This window comes from Ambystoma mexicanum, chromosome 7q (genome assembly GCF_040938575.1).
Source record: "Ambystoma mexicanum isolate Mex_15411 chromosome 7q, UKY_AmexF1_1, whole genome shotgun sequence".
Classification (NCBI taxonomy): domain Eukaryota; kingdom Metazoa; phylum Chordata; class Amphibia; order Caudata; family Ambystomatidae; genus Ambystoma; species Ambystoma mexicanum.
The window spans coordinates 1,025,894,209-1,025,913,380 of NC_090941.1; the positions used below are offsets into that span (position 1 = coordinate 1,025,894,209).

Here is a 19,172-nt window from a genome sequence, read left to right on the forward strand (position 1 = left end):
GATTTCTAGAGTTGGCTGTTCTATGAAACAGGTGCTACTCTGCTCCTCCAGAACCATGAAGGACCACATTGACACTCTCACCCCTGCCTTGGCTGACCTCTGCAACCACCTTTTTGCCACAGGCTCTTTCCCTCGAGCATTTTTTTGCACCCTCTCCTAAAAAAGCAGTCTGCTGACCCCTCTTGTCCGGCTAACTATCAACCTCGATCACCCCTTTCTTGGGAAAATTCATGGAGAAGCTGGTCATCCCCTAACTGACCCGCTATACCCAAATGGCCGGTTACTTCCATGAGCACCAGTCTGGTTTCAGGGCAGCAAGAGGCACTGAAACTGCTCTCCTGAATATCAGAGAAGACCTCTAATCTGGACTCTAACTCTCCCTCTGTTCTGATCCTCCTCTCTCTCTCCTCTTGACACTGTCACCCACTCCATCCTCAAACTGTTAGTGATACCCTAAGCATCACAGATGGGGCACTGGCGTGGCTTACCTCTCTTCTCTAACAGACCCTCCCAAGTTCAAATGGGCCCTTTTTCTCCTCCACCTCACACTCTACCTGCAGCGTCCCTCAGGGATCTATCCCATCACCATGGCTCTTCAACATCTACATGGCCCCTTTGGCCCACCTGATCTCCACCTACTCTCCTAATTTCCAGTGTTATGCAGACGCACCGCTCTTTCCGGCTGCCTTCCCCTACCACCACCACCACCTCCTCTTCCTGCGTATACCTGACAGCCTGACTGCTATTCAGACTTTGTGCTCTGCCAATGATACCTGCCTCAACGCCAGCAAGCCAGAGATCCTTCAAGCCAGAGATCATCCCATTGGGATGCCTGTTCCTAGTATCCCCCTCATTCTCTGGTTAGACTCCTTGAGTCCCCTCCCTTAACCCACTTGTGAGGAAAAAAACCACACACCACGGTCGTTGCCAAGAAGTCCAGTTTTCAGTTACATCTCCACAGGGGCATTGTACCTTTTCTCACCTTCCCCCAGAAGCTCATTCTACCTCCTCAACCTCCCCCCTCCCCCCTTTCCCCAGAAGCTCGATGTTTCAAGAGCCCCGGTTCTATTTAGGCTTGACTACTGCAACAGCCTCTTCCTCAACCTTCTTCCCCTCCCCCCCTTGCCCCCCCCCCTTCAAGCTCACATTAAAATGATTCCGGAGTGATGTGATCTGTTTGACGCACTGAATTCTTCGGAACTAGTCAATTAATTTCTCAGTGGCCATTCTCTGTTTACAGTGAGAATTTTGGGGCCTGGCAAGAAACCACATATGACCACACTGGTGGAGATTTGGAGATGGATCAATGTATCCGACATAAGAGGCAAAGGCTGGATTTAGAGTACCTGAGACAATCCCTGAATATTGCATCGAGAACCAGTTTTGACTAATGGGTGGTGGCCACCAGTTTTCACTAATCTCATTCTCTTGTTTCCCCCATATGATATAATCACACCACCACATCCTTTTGGGGAACTCGCCCATTTTAATCTTGAGAAGCTAAGTTATACCAAGTTTTAAAATCAACATTGGCCTATAAATCTTTTTTGTTGTCAGATGAAGGGCTTATAGGGAGCTGTTATTACCAACAATGAGGAAGCAATAGAGAAATTTTGCAGATTAATCCTGTTAAGCGAAATGATGCTGATTTAATTTCAGATGGATATGCAGAGGATATTAGGCATTTAACATTATTCGCAGGAAATCTTTAAATGAGACTCTATGAGCAAATGAAGATTTCCAGCCATTAATGTTTATTGCCAAGAGACGATATTTGCGGAGTGCATTCATCCATAATACTACCAAGCTAAATTAGCAAACAGTTAACTCGTGGCAGTAGCCGTTTAGATTTGATTTGTAGCTGAGAATGCTTTCTGTACATGGATTATGAAAGAACTGTAGGCAATATTGAGGATGATTTAAAAGGATGAAGGAACTTGTGTGGCGATAGTTAGGCCGGTTTGAGTAAGCTTACAAAAGAGGTTGGAATGGGTCAATTCATGTGGAAGGACGTTGCCCATTCAAGTAAGTCAGTGGTGATCCGAGTCATTGCAATTCAAAATGGAAAGTGGTAAATTGAGCGGAAATATGATTCGGGGAAGGATATAGGATCTTTTAAGCCAGGAAGTAAATTATGAAAGATGGGGAACACTGTTGAAAAGGTGATCATGTGAAGTAATCTTGATGAAAAGGGGAATTAATTATTTGTTGGGTGAAATTGGGGGGGGGTGGATGAAGGTCTAAATACATTGGTTAACCATAATAAGGCACATGCTGTTAGGAACTGGTTTGTTAGCGTTTATTGAGGATAGAGGGACAGGATTGATCTTCTTAAGGGTGAATAGTAGAATACATTAAATGCGCTGCTTTCACTCTCTCCACTCCCTGTTGGAGCTTGTTTTTGAAGTTAAATTACTTTTATTCTTATTTTTTTTTCTAGGTAGTACTGGTTTTAAAATATATTTGGAGAAGTTTAACTTAATACCACCTTGCTTGGATGATGTCTGGGAATCCGCGTCGAACATGGCGGTTCCAACAACAAATTGTGCAGATTTTATGAATGTTGTATCACGGGATAAATAATCCGATAAAGAAGAAAGATACTGTCCAATTTAAAATAGCTGAAGGCAGATATTGCAATGTTACAGGAGACTCACGGATACAGAGTCAGGAGGTTGGGTAGGTCAGGTGTTCCACTCCTTATTCTACAACTCAAGAGGTATCGTAATCCTTTTAAAGAAAAACTTCCCGGGAATAATATTAAGATCCAAAATAGATGAGGGAGGATGGATGGTAATTTCAATTTGTGTGGAAAATATGGTGATGACATTTTGTAACATTTATGCACCGAATATAACTAGTACCGCATTTCTGAGCAAAGTAGGATGTTAACTATTAGATACAGGGGGTAAACGTCTCCTAGTAGGGGGCGATTTCAATTTGGTCGTCGATCCGGTTCTTGACCGCAGTAGCCGGAATCTCAAAGATGGAAGGAAAAAGGATAGGGAAGCATTAGGCCTACTGATGCAGGACTTTGGCCTATATGTGTGGAGGTTGGAACACACAATAGGGAGGGAATATACACTCCACTCCGGGGCACATAACCTTTACTCAAGAATGGATAACATCTTGAGATCCGGATTGGTGTCTCAGAATTTTATGAGCTGTGAAATAGAAAGTATTTCAGATCATGTTTCATTAACATGCAACTTGCTCTTGATTATTCAAGTAAAACACATATTTGGAGAATGAACATAACTGTATTGAAAGATGAGGAATTGAAGGAGACATTGGTGAGGGAGGTGGAGGAATATATTAAGAATAACCTGAATGGTGAGGTGGAGATCGATCTAGTGTGGGGGAGTTTTAAATGTGTCACGAGAGGGGTGCTTATGAGACTATGTGGAAAAAAGGGACTATTAATGACTCAGTTGTAGCGGTAAGGTCTCCCTCTGTACCGCTGTGACACTCTGGTACTGTTCTCTTATTTCTAACCTCCTGGGCAATGGTCAGGACTAGTGTTTATTCAGCTGGCTCTTAAAACCTTGGAGAGCTTGAGGCAAGGTCCGGGACATGCATGACAGAATTGATATTGAAGACATCTCCTGGAATACTTGTGGCAGCTCTAATTTGTATAAATTCATGCTTCATACTGCAGGCAATAGACTTCCCAGAAATCTTTGTTTCAAGAGTATGCTCATGGTCAATCCTCTGCTAGAAGGTTTTCACACTCTCTGGCCCTGCTGTTAGGGGCGAGGAGGGGCGTCCGAGAGAGAGGCCTTACAATCACTATAGACCAACCCAATAGCCAAAAGCCATTCTGTACTGCATATGATTTCCCTGAAAACCCCAGGTTAAAGTTGAGGGTTGGCTTCACATCAATCTTGATACTCAATCTCTATTGGAATCCCATTAGAGTTACCTTTGAAACAATTGAGGATGGTTTGGGAGAAATTATGTATGATTGGATTCAGAGGGAATGTGGTACTCCAGTGATTTTGGGAGGCGATTTGAATTCCTTCTGTGCAGATGGTGCACAGTGGAATTATGTGGGGGCCTTGCCCACCACGCAGCATGTGAATATCGGACGAGGTATTCAGTGGGATCTCCTTCTGGGGGATTGGCTCTTTACTAGGTTACCTGCCCCTCCTCACTTGCTCCTAAATACACCTGGCATAGAGGGGAGCTGCCAGGCTTGATTAAATCTATGTCTTTAATAGTATTAGGAACCACTGCAGTCTTTTTCCTGGTCTATCTCCATGCCTACCCCTTGTATCAGTACACAAAAAGGTGTTCCCGTGTACGAAATTAGTTAATTTTGTAAATTTAGATCTTGCCTTAAGTGGTTATTTAATCACATATTTTTACATATCTATGGTACCTGTATATATATTATAACATAAGCCCTGTGAGTATTCAGGGTCTCAATGATGCCAAAATCAAAAAAAAGAAAAAGTAAATAGTGTACCACAAATTTTTATTTTTTTTAGTGCAAAAGAAAATTGTCAGAGATTCATGAAATAGACATTCTGGCCTAATATAGCGCTGATAAATCAAAAAGTAATACAAAAGCTAAATAAAATGGAGCAACTTGCTATTATTTCAACAATTAAACAGGGATTGTGAAAAAATCTAAATGTACATTTGAACATAATCATATGGGGAATAGCTAGCAACAGAGAAAATATTGTTGAGGGAATACAAACAGTAAGTACGAAAACAGTTTCAACATGAAATGGAAAAGCACATCCAATGTCATTTGAAACAATATTAGTCCCAAGAGAGACTTATGTTTGCAAAACAGAAAATACAGCTGAATTAGCTGACTTTCCCCAGGCTAATCAGTGAAGTTAAGCCATCATCATGTGCATATTGACACAAGAAAAGCCAATTGCAACTTATTGTGGACATCAATACATCATTCTAAACCTGAATAAATCATTCCAAAAAGTCCTGGTTAGAAGATACCAGTTTAAGGCTGATGTAAAGGAGCCTACGCCCTCCGCTTGCCTGAGTTGAAAGAAAGCATGGATAGCCACCCGCTAATGTTCTGATGGTACAACAGTACCCAAGCAGAAGTTTGGCACAATGGCTGTTTCGTTAGAATTAAAGGGGTGTACCACCTTCATCAGGTAGGGGATTTCTCTGTTCATCCCTAGAGGAAGTATGACCATAAATGATGTCTGGAAAAGTATACAGGTGTCATAGTTTGTAGTAGCGCTACAGCTTATTAAAATCAGTGAAGCTAGGTTATCGGAGCCAGAGAGTGGACCCAGGACAGACCCAAAATGTTTTAGGACCCATCATCCAATGTGGTCAATAGGAGAGTGCAAAACATCAAATTGAAGACAATAATCACTCTTTGCATCAAGATGAATGGAAAATGCAAGGGGTTTAGTACATAAGAAAACGTGAACAAAAGTGCAGAGAAGATACCCAGCCTGAAATCGGTGGAATCCTGCACAAGGTGCAGCGAAAAGGAACAGCGCAATTCAGCACTGCTTACCTGAATAGAGTATCTTGCTCTTAGGCAAACTGTGGTATGCAATCGGTATGTTAGCTCACAGGAAGAATGATTCAGTTGAGACAAATGACACCAAAGGCTTGAGTGTTTAATTCATAGCAAAGGGTACACACATTGGTGCACGTCTGTAGTTTTAAGCAGCTAGAGTCCCAAAACAAAAAATAACAGAAAATGATCCTCAATTGTCATTAAGGAAAAGAACCTTTAAGCAGAAATGCAAGATGAAAAAGCTTCTTACCTACATGTAGCCAAAACACATGGCAGAAATATTTGAAGGCACATGTCATTGAAACCATGTGATTAAGTGAATCACCCCGAGCTGAAAACAAACATAAGGCGCAGGACCTCAATACCAAAAGGAAAGCCACGCTTGAAATGGGTTTCTTATATAAGGTCAGTAAATTAGTGGCAGAAGACCATAATGCAGTTGCGTTTGGAAAGAACCGCTAGAAACTGGTTACTATTAAGTTTGAGGAATGTGCCAGTGGAAGTCAAAGTCAAGAATACTGAACGGCAAGAAAAAGACAAACGTTGGATACAATTGGGCAAAAGCTGCACTCGCCTGTATGCGGCTGTGCTGTTACGAGAAATGAATTCTCTACAGGCAAAGAGTCCTGTGTGTAGGTCAGCTGTATGGGGACGCATAAACGGGTAAGGCAGGTTATGGCTGTATACAGCAGAAGCCTGCCTGTAAACCAAGAGGACTATGGCCTGGATGCTCTGTGTCCTGTAGTAAAGAGCGAAAGGGGACTGAAACAGAGTGCCTGCTGGTACATGTAGGAAAGTAAGTGTGAGGGGCAGGAAATGTACTCTTTATGTAACATTGAAAGAGTAGTGATGTTACAGAAGATATTTAAGAAATGGGGTGTTTTCCTGAGTTTAGAACTGGATTAACCTTGTAAAGCAAGAGGATATGAAGAATTTTCTTTTCGTTTGACAGTTTAATTTATAAGTTGGGATGTTTTCACTGAATTATATTATGTATGTTTATTTGATTAACTGAATAACATAGTTGGAAAGCCTATCCTTGGCTTCAAGCCCAGGGACTGAATCAAAACCCTCTGCATCATCCACAAGGCTGTCTGGGGCCTGAGACCTCTTTACATCCAGCTTTCTCTCCCGAAATACCGCCCAGCCAGAATCCTTTGGTCTTTTGGCTCCATCACTCTGCAGATTGGAAGTTTCTCCAAGCAGCGAGTGGGAGGTAGATCCCTCTCCTCAGCTGGCTCCTCCCTCTGGAATGTCCTCCCTCCACCCTTCAGACATGAGCCGGATCTACTTAAGTTCCGGAAACATCTCAAGACCTTCCTTTTCTCCCCTTCCGCCCTCCCTTGCTAAACTCTCCACCTGCTGTTGCGACTGGGGCCTGGTCCCCTCGGTGTCATACAGGGTCCAGACCACCCCCCCCTACCAGTCCCTCCCATCATCCTTTGCCAGCACTTGCCCTTGGGCTCACTTTCCTGTTCTAGCCCAACCCAGTTCTCCTGTCCACTGCACTCTTCCTCCCCTCCTCGCTCCTCCCCCTGGCGCTTGCTGCTTTGGCTTGAATAGCACTTGCCTGCCCCCTCCCGTGGGTTACCCCACTCTTGCACTTCTTCCTCCACCCCCAGCCACCTTGCACTCATCACCTTGTCATGCACTTGCACGGTTGGATAGTCACCTCTTTGTGTTCTTATATCCCATCCTCCCTCCCCCCAGTCTTGTGGCGCCTAGAAACACGTGTACAGGTACCATACAAGTGGTCAAATAGATAAAGCCTGATAAAGATAAAGTCTGAAAGAAGGTGCCTGTCTGGTACGGAGAGAACCAATGCAACAATGAATACCGATCTAACACAAAAGGACTGTAATGCTACTCCAGGGAAGCTCCAGCGCAGCGTCCTAAAAATTGCAGGAGGAGCCACCAGAGAAAGGGAAGCCCGGATCAGATCTGTTGCTATGATACTGAACAAGAGGCGACGTGTCTTCCCCACATTGGGAGAAAGCTCATCGATGCCGGTGTCTGAGACACACCTACAGAGCGTGAGGCTCTGAAGAGGCGTGAGAATGAGTGAGACCCAGTCAGGGGTGTTGAGGTGTTGAGTTGGGCAAGGAGACTCGGCCGCCTCTCCTAGACCCCAAAGCCACGTATAACAAAATCCCTGAGCGTGTTGGAAAGAGAAGAGACGAGAGTTGTCGTCCTGACAAGCTGAGAAGCAAGCCAGAGCGGAGTCCGAAACCTGGTGACACTAACCCTACATCAATAAGGTAACTGGGAAAGCGGGAGACCTACGGAGTGCAGCAAATATAACAATTGGTGCATTCATACTCGTCCCAGTAAAAAGCAAAGTGATGACGAGTGAGAGTTCTGATTGGGATAAGACTGTTCATATTATTCAAGATACACATCTGAATGAAGGGTAAAGAGACTTTTAAGTTCTTATAATAAACCCAGATTGAAAGAATGTCCACTGAAAAAGGGAACTTCTCTAAAGAGGATCGCAAAAAACTAAGACGATGGACCAAGAGAAGTGGAAAAGCCACTAATGGAACTGGATGAACTGATGGAAGTCCTAACCAAGAACTACCTAAACATTCTAAATTAACAAACTTGCTGAGAAAGCAGCCCCAGGAGAACTTGGGCATTCTCCTGGACATTAGTTGTTTTGTATCGGTGGTAGGCTGAAAGTAGATTCGTTTTGCTGGCACAGACTTTTCCTTTGGTCATTTTGTGTATTGTTATTGTGAATTACGAACCTTTTACACCATTTCATTAAATATCACAAAATATAAAAATCAGCCATTTTAAAATTGCTCCTACACAGAAAAGTAAGTATCATACAATCGACATGAAAAAAATAAGAAAAAGAAGAAGCGAAACATAGAAATATATTCACCAATTAATGGCTCTTATCATCCAACCCAGACAATTCCAACTCAAAGGCCAGGCAATGGATTATTATTTAGTTCTTTAACGTGCCACACGCCCATAGGCCTCAGGGCACACACTCAACGCAACATTCGAGCTACATACAAATATGGACATTAATAAGCTAAAACAGCTGGTGTACCGAGAGATTCAAAGCCAGAGGGCCCAAGCCAAGACTAGAAATCAACAATTAGTTCTTCTGATTAAACAAACAAGTTTGTATGGCAGTAATCAGGGCAGATCTGCAAGTTTGGGAGTTGGTGATTATTAATACCGACATAGATTGTGAGTCTACTTATATTTTGGGGAATACCTAAAAAAAAAAGTTAGAAATCCATGAATCAGTGTTTTCCGTTGTCAAATGTTAATTTATCATTGGCACTTGACTGGCAGACCTGCGCCCATTACTGGCTCTCGGATATGTTAATTGTCATTAAAACAAGTATGTTATATTGACATGCTGCCCCATTCAGACGTTCTAATGACTTCCAGCTCTGGCCATTGAACTAATTTGTATGTTCATAAATTCAATGGTTTTATTTTCTTTGGTTTATATATTGGTTACGTGTTTGATTTAATTGTGTTGTAACATTGTAACATTGTTGTACTCTTCATTAAACCTTTGTGCTTGTTTTTTTTACCAGATTGTTGAAAAACCACAAGGGAAATGTCTCTCCGAACATCCTTAGCAGAGGCCCTCACTGCTTGGGTAACGTATAAAACTCACCTCTCCTGTTGACATTTGCATCCCTGGAAAGCCCTCACTAATGCACTGTAGACGTTCAAATTTGTTTAGATAAGCCACTGCTCATTAATTTTACAAGCACGGCTATGACCTTTTTTATATAGTCATGTTGGCATCTGTAGCCTCCATTTTCACACACTTCAGTATTCTTTTTTGTTAAAATGTATTTATTGAGCTCCCAGTATAACCTTGCTTGTTTTGTTGCCTAATAAAGATTGCCCACGCTGACAGCTCAGGAAGTCTTCATTCTATTAAAGACAAGGTGGCGCACTTTATGCTTTACTTTCTTTTATTGCTGCCATATCAGCACTTCAAAACATGAGCTTTAAAACGGAACATTAATGGGTTTTTTCCCCATACTTTCGAGAAAAATCAAAGTTTAAAGTTCCAAAACTAAAATCGCAGTCCAAATCCCAGGAACTGAGCCCCAAGGTCCTCACGGGTCTGGTAGTCCTAACCTCTTCTCATTCACCCATCAGTGACTAGGGTATAAGAGCCTATCACACCAGGTACATTCCTCATTCTTTGCCATCAATGCCATTGACCCTGAACGTCAACTGTCCTTTGCCAACCAACAATCTTTTTTATCGGAACTGTGAATTGCACCTCCGAATCGGTGAAACTTGCAACTTCATCTTCCCATTACCCTACATGGAGTGCATTCAGGCTGTCTTCTGGTTGTCTCCTGCGAGAAAGGTATTACCCAAATTGTTAGTTTAAAATGGTTCAACTGAACAATTGACCGAATTTAAAGGGTCACAATTGACCTTTTCACAATTGACCGTATATATGTATATGTATATATATAATGTATGTGTTGGGTGGAGGGTGCGGGGGGTTACCCCCGCATATATGTTACAATTGACTTTCACAATTCGGTCAATTGTGAAAAGGTCAATTGTCATTCGAACAGTTGGAATACGAACAATTCGTATACAACCACGAGAAATGGAGAAGAACTTATGAGGGTGGGAATGTGCCAAAGTTTAACTCGAAATACATTGCATGTAAAATCAAGATTTTGCCATTCTGGGTGGGATATAATTCTCTCCTTCTTGTCTTTAATAGAATGAAGACTTCCTGAGCTGTCAGCGTGGGCAGTCTTCATTCTATGACAAGACAAGAGGCTTGCTTTATGCTTGTTCAAAGCTTGCTACCACCCTATTTATTATATCTGATACAGGCTTGAAATAGAACGTCTTAAAGGTCGACTCAGAGGACCAATCTGCGGACTTAATTATGTCCTGTAGTGACACCCCTGCAGTGGAGGCTCTAGAAGCCATCGCACCCCTAGCTGAGTGCGTGCCAAAAACAGACCAGTCTATACCTGCCCACTGCATTACTCCTCGCCCATCTAGCAATCAGTGCTGCGGCCACAGCATGATAGGGCTTCCTATGTGCTAGAAGCAATTGGGTCACCCCTTGTGGTCTAAGATGCGCTGTTGCTTGCTCATAATCCTTAATGTATTGCGCTACGCACAATTTATTTTCTGTAAAATAAGGGTATGTGAACTCGTGAATCTGTCTTTGTTCTTTTCGCAATGGTAAAAGCCACCCCCTCCGGGTAGAAGATCTTTCTATTTCTAGTGCCTTGACGTCTGACACTTCAGCATGACAACATTGCCAGCTTGTCTGATAACTGCGAACGTGAAAGTCTCGTTCTCTGGCCACCTAAGGAAAAAAGGAAGACGAAAAACGCCTGACATCCCACACCACCACGTATTTGGGTTCTGGTGGTCCTTTAAGCTTCATTCCTCTAGGAAGCTGCAGGACCGTAGTGTGTTCGCCTACATAACTCCCATCTACTTTGTCGTGTCCTGCTGAAATTGCTGATCTGTATACACCCACCATTTTAAAGGTGCAGCCTTTCTAAAATCTAGACACTTGGAAATTAAGGACCTGAACTACAGGGGCTGAAATGGGATCCAAACTATGTTCTGAACACCATTGAGCCCAACAGTTCCATGCAACGCTATAGCGCCTAATGTTGGAAGGCGCCCAGGAATCTCTGATACAGTCTGCAGCGAGTTGTGAAATTCCTGGCAACTCCCATCTTCTCCTGAAACCCTGCAGGCTATCAAATGTAGCGTGCCTGCTGTTATCAGCGGGTGTCTGATGGATGGTCCAAGAAGGACCGGCTGATGCAGAACTAGCCTTGGAAAATCCGAAGAAAGTTCCATCGCTACTGGAAACCAGGCTTGGGACTTGCAGAAGAGCAGAACCATCACAATCTGTTTGTTCTCTGCAGACCTTCGCCAGTGCTCTTGTGATCATGGAGTGCTCCGTTCCACAGCTGCAGAAGGTTTCTGTGCCAGCTGCACCCGGGTCTATCCTCCATCTGAAGTACTTCTGTGTCTGGGCGTTCAGTCTGGACGCAAATAGATATGTCTAGGGGACCCCATATTTCCTGTAATCTTTTGAACACTTATGGATGTAATTTCCAATCGCTAGAGTCTACAAGATGGCATGAGTTTGTGTGCTACATCGTTCTGAGCCCCTAGAAGGTACTCTGCCGTCACCGCGATCCTGTTCTGGAGGCAATAATGCCAAAAATCTTTTGCCAGCTCTGCCAGCATCTTGGACTTCGTCCCACCTAGTTTGTTTATATATTGTACGGCTGAGATGCTGTCCATCTTGAGCACGCACCATTTTATCCTGTTTTTCGTGAAAGCGCGCACTGCAAAAGAACCTGCTAGCGGTTCGAGACAGTTAATGTGCAGATGCAATTCCTTTTCTGACCACTTTCCTCCCGTTTGTACGTGCTCGCACCTGGCTCCCCAGCCTGATATGCTTGCATCTGACTCTATGACCAGGTCTGGAATGTCTCTGAAGATGCCTCAGCCTTGCCAGGCTTCCATATTCTGCAGCCACCTGTGCAGTTCTGTGAGGACTTCGTAATCTAGGGTCACTAGCTGATGGTAGCCTACACCTCCCTGCAGGTGTTTGATCTTGAGTCATTGGAGCGCTCGATAGTGCGCGGTCTGGGTAATATCTCTTGAATGAAAGCTGCTAGAAGACCCACTACGAGATTCCGAAGCGAAATAACTCTCTTCGCAATCACTGTTCTGAGCTTCTTTATTGCTCTCATTGTGTGTCCTGGGAGCTCGAGGGTTGCTTTCGCAGTATCTTTTGTGAAACCTAGGAACTCTATCCTCTGAACTGGTAGTAGCTGAGACTTGTCTAAATTTCCTAGAAAACTGAGCGAGGACAGGACTGTGAAAATCCACTGCACGTTCTTGGTGAGTGTTGCCTTGTCTGGTCCCAACACGAGGATGTCATCTAGTTGGATAAACTTATTTCTTTCTGCTTTATGGCTGCTGCCTCAGGCTTCATCAGCTTGGTGAAAGCCCAATGCGCGGATGCTAGGCCCAACGGGAGACATGTGAAGCGCCATATCTCATTGTTCCATTGGAAGCACAGATACTTCCGGAATGCTGTCGCTGTCAGAATTTTAAGGTAAGCATCCTTGAGACCAGTCATGCTAGCCAATCTCCCGTACGAAGGAGGTCTCGGAGATGGATTCCTTCCTTCTTAAAATGATTCTACATGAGCCACTCGTTCAAGCTCTTCAAGTTTGACTGGTCTTATCGTCTTCCCCCTGTGAACTAGAAACATGTTGCTGAGGAAACAGTCCTACCTGGCAATCGAGTTTTTGTCTACTAGTTTCTGCCGTTAGCTCTGCAATAGTGCCGCTTCTCCCTGCGCCATGTGTATGGATGAGGTTCTGCTCCTTGAATGGGATCTCCTATGAATTCTAATTGTAGTCCTACTGCTTGGAGCGCACGTGCATCGCGTGACAAGGCTTGCCACTCGCTTAAAAATTGGAGTCCTCCCTCCTACTCTCATGCACCCTGTACTTGCCGCCGGTAGGACACTTTCACTCTACGACCTCGGGGGGTGGGTGGGGAGGTGGGGGGAAATCTCGCTTTTGCCGGGAAGGTGTCCTGCTGCCTCCCCCTCCCAGTATTGGGCACACGGCCCCTGCAGTCTGCGCTGGAAGTTGTACCGACCACTCAAGACTTGGGGTGCTGAATGATCTCGGGATAAAACATGTCTGTTGTGTTGTCTATCTTGGGAGTCGACTCTCTCCTGTGTTCTTACAGGCGTCTTCCTCTTCTCCCCCTTCATCATCGGGCGAGTAGCCCTCATCGTGGTCCCCTGAATTATTCACCCCTGGGGCAGGGGGGTCTGTCCTGACCTGCATTCTTTTTTGCCAGGATGGCTTTTTTTAGTCTGGCGACAGGGTCGTCTTGACCTTCGTGAACAATGTTTACCCTCTCCACAGTGCTCAGGGGGTGGGGGCAGGTCAAAGAGTCTCTGCTCTTCCGAGCTGCTTTACACCCCTTTCTCTCAACCCCCTTTTGGGGGTGTCCAGCTGACGTCCCCTCTTCAGGGCTATCTGCCGTCTTTTCCTGGCTGCCAGCTGCTCTTGCTATTTAGCCATTATTGTTTGCAGCATCTCTAGCCTTTGAGCTATAGGCTGAACCCCTTGTGAGACCGCCTGTGTCGGGGAGTCGCCAAGCACTTTTTTGAAACTTGAGGATAACTGTTTTCTGCCGAGTAGGGCCCTCCCTCTCTTCTTTGCTCCACTCTGGTGTGGTGGATGGTTATCCTCTGGGGCTTTTGTAACGAGCCATAATCCTTGTGTTGGCAGAGCCAACTTGTGGGTAGTCAGCTGAGAAGATGGCTCTGAGACCGTGTAACTTCACTCAGTAACGCTCTAAAACAGTTGGCTGGAGCGTACGTGTGAAACAAATCAGTCTTTTTCCTTCGTTTAAAAAATAAATAAAATAAACATAGTTATCTGAAAGCTGTAACTGCGCTTTGCTCGTTGTTTGCTTCAAAAAAGCATCGGGCAAGCGTTGGAGTAACCCCAGGGCATGACGGGAAGCCTGGGAGGCTACCGCTCCCCAAAGTCTGATATAGACCGCCGTGTGTGTTGGCGCTTCTGACGCAGTCGGAAGCAGGAGTGGGGCCGGTTTCCTAAAGCGGGCACGTTTGTTTGCAACTCCGGCCCCAGCTCCTTACACAATCCTCAAACCGAGCCCTAATTAAACGATACTCTGCTGCTAAATCGCTCTGCGACTGCTGCACTCCTTTGCGTCTCGGGTGGAACGCCCTACGCGCAACAAGTCCTGACACACGGTATTTGTTTCTAGCTAACTCTTCAGTCATATGCTAGTGAAACATTTACTTAATAGCTAACACGCTAGACTTATTGTTAGGAGAATTATCTCATAAGGCTAATTTCCCAAACCTAGTGAGTCCCCCAGTAGCTTTTCTGGATTTTTGGGGTTTGTTTTTTCTCTGGCTAAGAGTGAGACACTTTTTACTCCCACTCTTAGGCATGATTTGAGGAATGTCTTTGACTTGTTAGGTGCTTATGGGCGATGGGGTTTCTTTTTACTCCATAGGGTATCATAGCTGGTCAAGTGGCACAGCGAGTAGCGCGCTCGCTTTGACATTCGTGCAGAGCCTGCTAACGCAGGTTTGAATCCCGGCGCGGCCAAACTCAACCTTTCATCCTTCCGAGGTCGATAAATGAGCACCACACACCGTGGGTAATAAGCAGCGCTCAGATACCTGAGGGTTTGTAGCGCTATATAAGTGCCAAATTATTATCTGTTTTTCTGTGTGTGGTACACAGCACCCTCCGTGCAGTACCACAGGGGTGTCACAGTGACCCCCAAACATAGACTCCATACCCTGGGACTGACTACTGTCTCCAAGGGCATGTAAAGTCCCCATTGGCTTTACTAGTCCAAAATTGTTAACAGAACCAGTACAAACCCTCTGGAAAGGGGTAATTCGATTTCCCCTGGGTCTGTTTTCAAGGGGGCAATGTCCAGTCCCCCCTTGTCGAGTTTCTGTCTGGTGGCAGTGGTTACCATGCAAAATATTCCACCGGAATATTCTCTATGGGTTTTTCCCATTCATTTTAAACGCACCACTTTTTGGTGCAATGTTAAAGATACCGCCAGTTTATTTATTTAATATTAAATCACCGGTTGGGTCTTCTTGCCAGAACTCAATTCTAAAATGGCGTTTGTGTCCGTCTCTGTAACTCTGACCAAGGTCGAGCCCTATGTTCCACTTTTTGGCGGGCTTCTCCACAGAAGCCCTCCAAATGGTGCCACTCTGTTTGGGTTCCACAGGAAGGGTGGAGGGGGCAATTGGCACCCTGGACTGCGTTGCCTCGGCAACCCAAGTCGCACTCTACTCTGATTGGCCCAGTGGTGAGCCGCCCGGCTCACCACTTAGCATGTGTGATTGACAGCTAGGCTGATGAATGGGGGTTTTTCTGCATAAAAGCAGGGCCTTTGGGGACAAACTTCAGAAGTCGCCACAGGACCTAAGAATCCGAAGAGGGACGAAGCTGAGCCATCTGCAACGACAACACCACTGGTGAAGCCCTGCTGCAGCTACCTCACCACTTTCCCCTTACGACGAGATCTTCTGCTGGACGAGTCTTCTCCCTCTGAGCTGGTGGAACCAACCAGTTCGCCCTTTTCACCTTCTAAAGACGGCCCTTGGTCGAATCGCCCGTGCCAAGCATCCCGGCGGCCGGATAGCCAAGCTCGCCACTTTTGACCGCAAATAAAAGGTTTGCACCTTTTAATCGGGAACTCTGCGGTTGGTTTCATCCCTGTGCAGTGCAACGACTCCACGTTTCCTCCTCGATGAGATCTTCTCTTCCCCTTGGTCGGAACCACGAACTTCAACCACTGCCAGGAACAACTGCCCCCGCTGGATCTTCCTTCCCCTTTAAGGTACTGTCCTACCTGGCCTCCCTTTCTACAGATTGCTAAAGTTGACCCTTAAATACTTGGCTTCTAAACTGGGTTGGCGCCAGGCCTTCTAACTATATCTTTTGAATCACCCCAACCTCTGAACACTCTGCAACGACTTTCAGTGCACTTTAAACCGTGTGATCCTGGGCACATTTCGCTTTGCTCCATTTAAAGTGGGCCCGGCCTATGGACTTTGGCTCTACAGTATAACCTGCCGTTCTCCCCTTGCTCTGAACTCTTAAAAGTGTTGAACTGTTTTATTTCTATGCTGTCTTTTTCTCTCCCTTTAAGTTCATTATCAGAGTGCTAACAAATGGTAGTGTTTTAACCCTGACTTGTCTGCTAACTATTAAGGGAGGTGTGTATACTTTACTTGACTGTGTTTTAACTTGCTTTTGAATGAGATCCTAGTATATGCCATAAAGTGTGTTTTAAATAAATAATTATATACCTTTTATACAAGGCTCTGGTCAGTGTTTGTTTGCTCTACTGTGTCTTGGCCCTATTGTGTATACTCTGCATACTGCCCTACTCTTCTTGAGAGAAGTCTGACTGCTCAGCCACAGCTACCAAGTAAATCCGGGTAGTGCAGACTGCTACCAATTGGGTTTACTGCTTACTCCTGTAGTCTTAATCTTTTTGCAGTGTTCCCCAAGGAAACTGCACAGGATTCTGCCTAACACTTATAGACTTGAACATACATTGAATACTATGTCTCATCAAAATGTAGGGCACTTGTTCAGGCAGCAAAAAGAAAGAGGAATGGACCTGGTGTGATACCCTAGTCGAGCCACACATCTTTCTACTGTTTGTTCATCAGCCCAAGAACATTTGCTTAAGAACATTTTACTGTGTTGGTGCTGTTCTCCCACTAATGGGCTTTTGTGAAACGTGGGAGTGAGTTTTTATTCCTGTTCATTGGTTTGGAAACTTTAAAGCGTTTAATGTTCGATACTTTACTGGGCAGTATCGCACAGGTATGCCATAAAGTTGCTCTGCACGGTTTAGTGCCTCTCTTGGTTTAACAGAATGTTCAATCTAAAACTGGGTTATTCCCTAAATGTATTAGGGTCTCGTCTAACTTGTGAGTTTGCATTTTGCTCATCTTCCTTGCCTTTTGGAGGTTGCTTTGTTTTCCCTCCCCTTGTGCAACGCAAGATCTTTTGAAGATTTAGGGCAGCTGTGCTTCTGCTGTCGCTGCAGCAGTACGTGTGATTCTTTAAATGCAGAATTAATTGTAATACTAGGGCTGCAGGACAGAGGGGTGTGGGGGTGCATTCCCAATATTTTACAATGCTCGTCCTTGCACCTAGCCATTCATTCCTAGCCTTGAGTGTGGTGCATTTGAAGCAGAGTTGCTGTAATGAGTTTCTCCTGGGCTACCCTATTCAGACATTCTCCCACTTAAGTCCTAAAACCACCCGTAGACTGTGTTCTAAATTAAAACCTTTATGCTGGAAGACCACTAGGCACCTAGCAAATGCATTTTTCCCCCAGGGAACAAATTCGATTTAAGAAGCCGCTGTTTTGTAGCACTGACCAGTTGGACCACCTTCTGCTAGTTTATTGATTAACGTGTAGCACACACTAACCTCTGAACACCTTAAGCAAGAGTCACTCCGCATACTTCTGGCCATGCTCCAGACATTGCTGCAGTCCTGAGGAACTGCTATTTGCATTTAAGAGATGCTAGAGGTAAAAGGTATTATTCAGTTTCTCTTCCTTTGGAACATCCAGACTTATTGCTGAAAATACACACCAAGGGGCTAGCAGCATTTACGGGGTCAGTGGGAGCTGCGGCAGGGCATATTGCATTTGAGGGAGCAAGCTGCCAGAGGCAGTGTCTACCTTCTGATCGTTTCCCTCCTGTAGGTTGTGAGCAACTGCTGTTTTATTTATTTTATTGTTCATTTATAACATGCTTAATGCCATTGAGTGGTTTCTAAGCACGGGATCAGGATTCAAACCGGTGTTGCACTGTGTTGTCTTGGTTCCAAGACAAATTAGTCGTCCTTGAGCTATCCTTCCTCCCCTTTGTGGCCCAAGGCTGAGAGGGAGACTTAGAAGAAATGGCATGTGTTTCCCACCGATTTGATCGCCTTGTCCATGTGTGTTGCTCTTGGCGTGGCCAGTTCATGAGCCCTTCCAAGCCCCAAAAATCCTCCATCAAGTGATATACTTTTCTTTGAGGATCTGATGGTGTTGCTGGGATGCACACCAATTTTAAATAAGTTTCACCCTTATCACGTCCGTCTCATCCCACAGTCCACGACCTAGCCAGTAGACTAACCCTGGCGTGATGAGCATCCAGGGATTCCATTGTGCCTTGGCAAACTTGTTTAATGCAAAATCTTTCGTAGTCTGACTAATGGTCGGAAATAGGCCCGAAGGGCTTCCTTTGTGTTTTTGTAGGACCCATCCACCGGCTGCAGCATTTTGAGTCTGATGAATCTCGCCTCTTGCGTAGAAGAGCAACATAGATAAAATATAATCGTTCTCTTCCAGAAAATCTGTAGGCGCTGATCCGAGAGGGCTCAGCTTGAGCCTAGAGTGGTTGGGGTAGCCACATAGTTCATCTCCTGCCTGCAAACACACTGGGGTTGTGCCAGAAGTATTTGGCAGGCAGCTTGATGGGTGAAATTCTCCACTTGGGGTGGTCTGAATGAGGAAGATATCTCGTCATGCTTATCCTGTCCATGGTGGGATTGGACGTTGGGAACCTGATGTGCCATTGGAGACTCTTCAGCTGAGGAATCTGGGAATGGAAGCTGCACAAACCTCAATCTGTGGGCCTCTAGCCACCCTTCTCCCTAATGGCCTGATGGCCATAAATGTCCCTACAAATGTACAGTGAATCCCCAGTGTAAATTTTTCTGTCTGCAACTTTGGTGTTTAAAATTCTTAATCAGCCCCATCTTAGTTCGTTAATGCAAAAAAATCTTTTTTTTTTTCTTTCTTTCTTAAAGCGAAATCTATCTTGAGGGCAGTCCGAACAGGCTACTCTGAATGTCTGCTGAGCTGGAACGTGAGAGAGAGACCGAGTGGGTCACACTGGACCACACCCATTGAGGTAGTGGCGAGCCATGTCACCACAGCATCAGAGCCTCACTTAGGAGTACATGGGGAGGCTCTCCTTGTACCCCCACCTTGTCTTCAGTTGATGGGGTGTTGATATTGAGGCCCAGAGCGCCGTCTGGCCCTGGCT

The 19,172-nt window shown here is 45.0% G+C and overlaps 1 protein-coding gene across 4 annotated transcripts in view; it reads left to right on the plus strand.

Annotated features, from left to right (window-relative positions):
* Positions 1-19,172, plus strand: part of NUMA1 (nuclear mitotic apparatus protein 1) — a 1,289,555-nt gene that overhangs the window by 150,697 nt on the left and 1,119,686 nt on the right. For all 4 annotated transcript variants that reach the window (XM_069640302.1, XM_069640305.1, XM_069640304.1 and 1 more), the window contains exon 2: positions 9,076-9,140. In XM_069640302.1, the coding sequence (XP_069496403.1) occupies positions 9,099-9,140 (42 nt within the window). In that variant the 5' untranslated portion in view covers positions 9,076-9,098. The remainder of the gene's footprint in view (positions 1-9,075; positions 9,141-19,172) is intronic.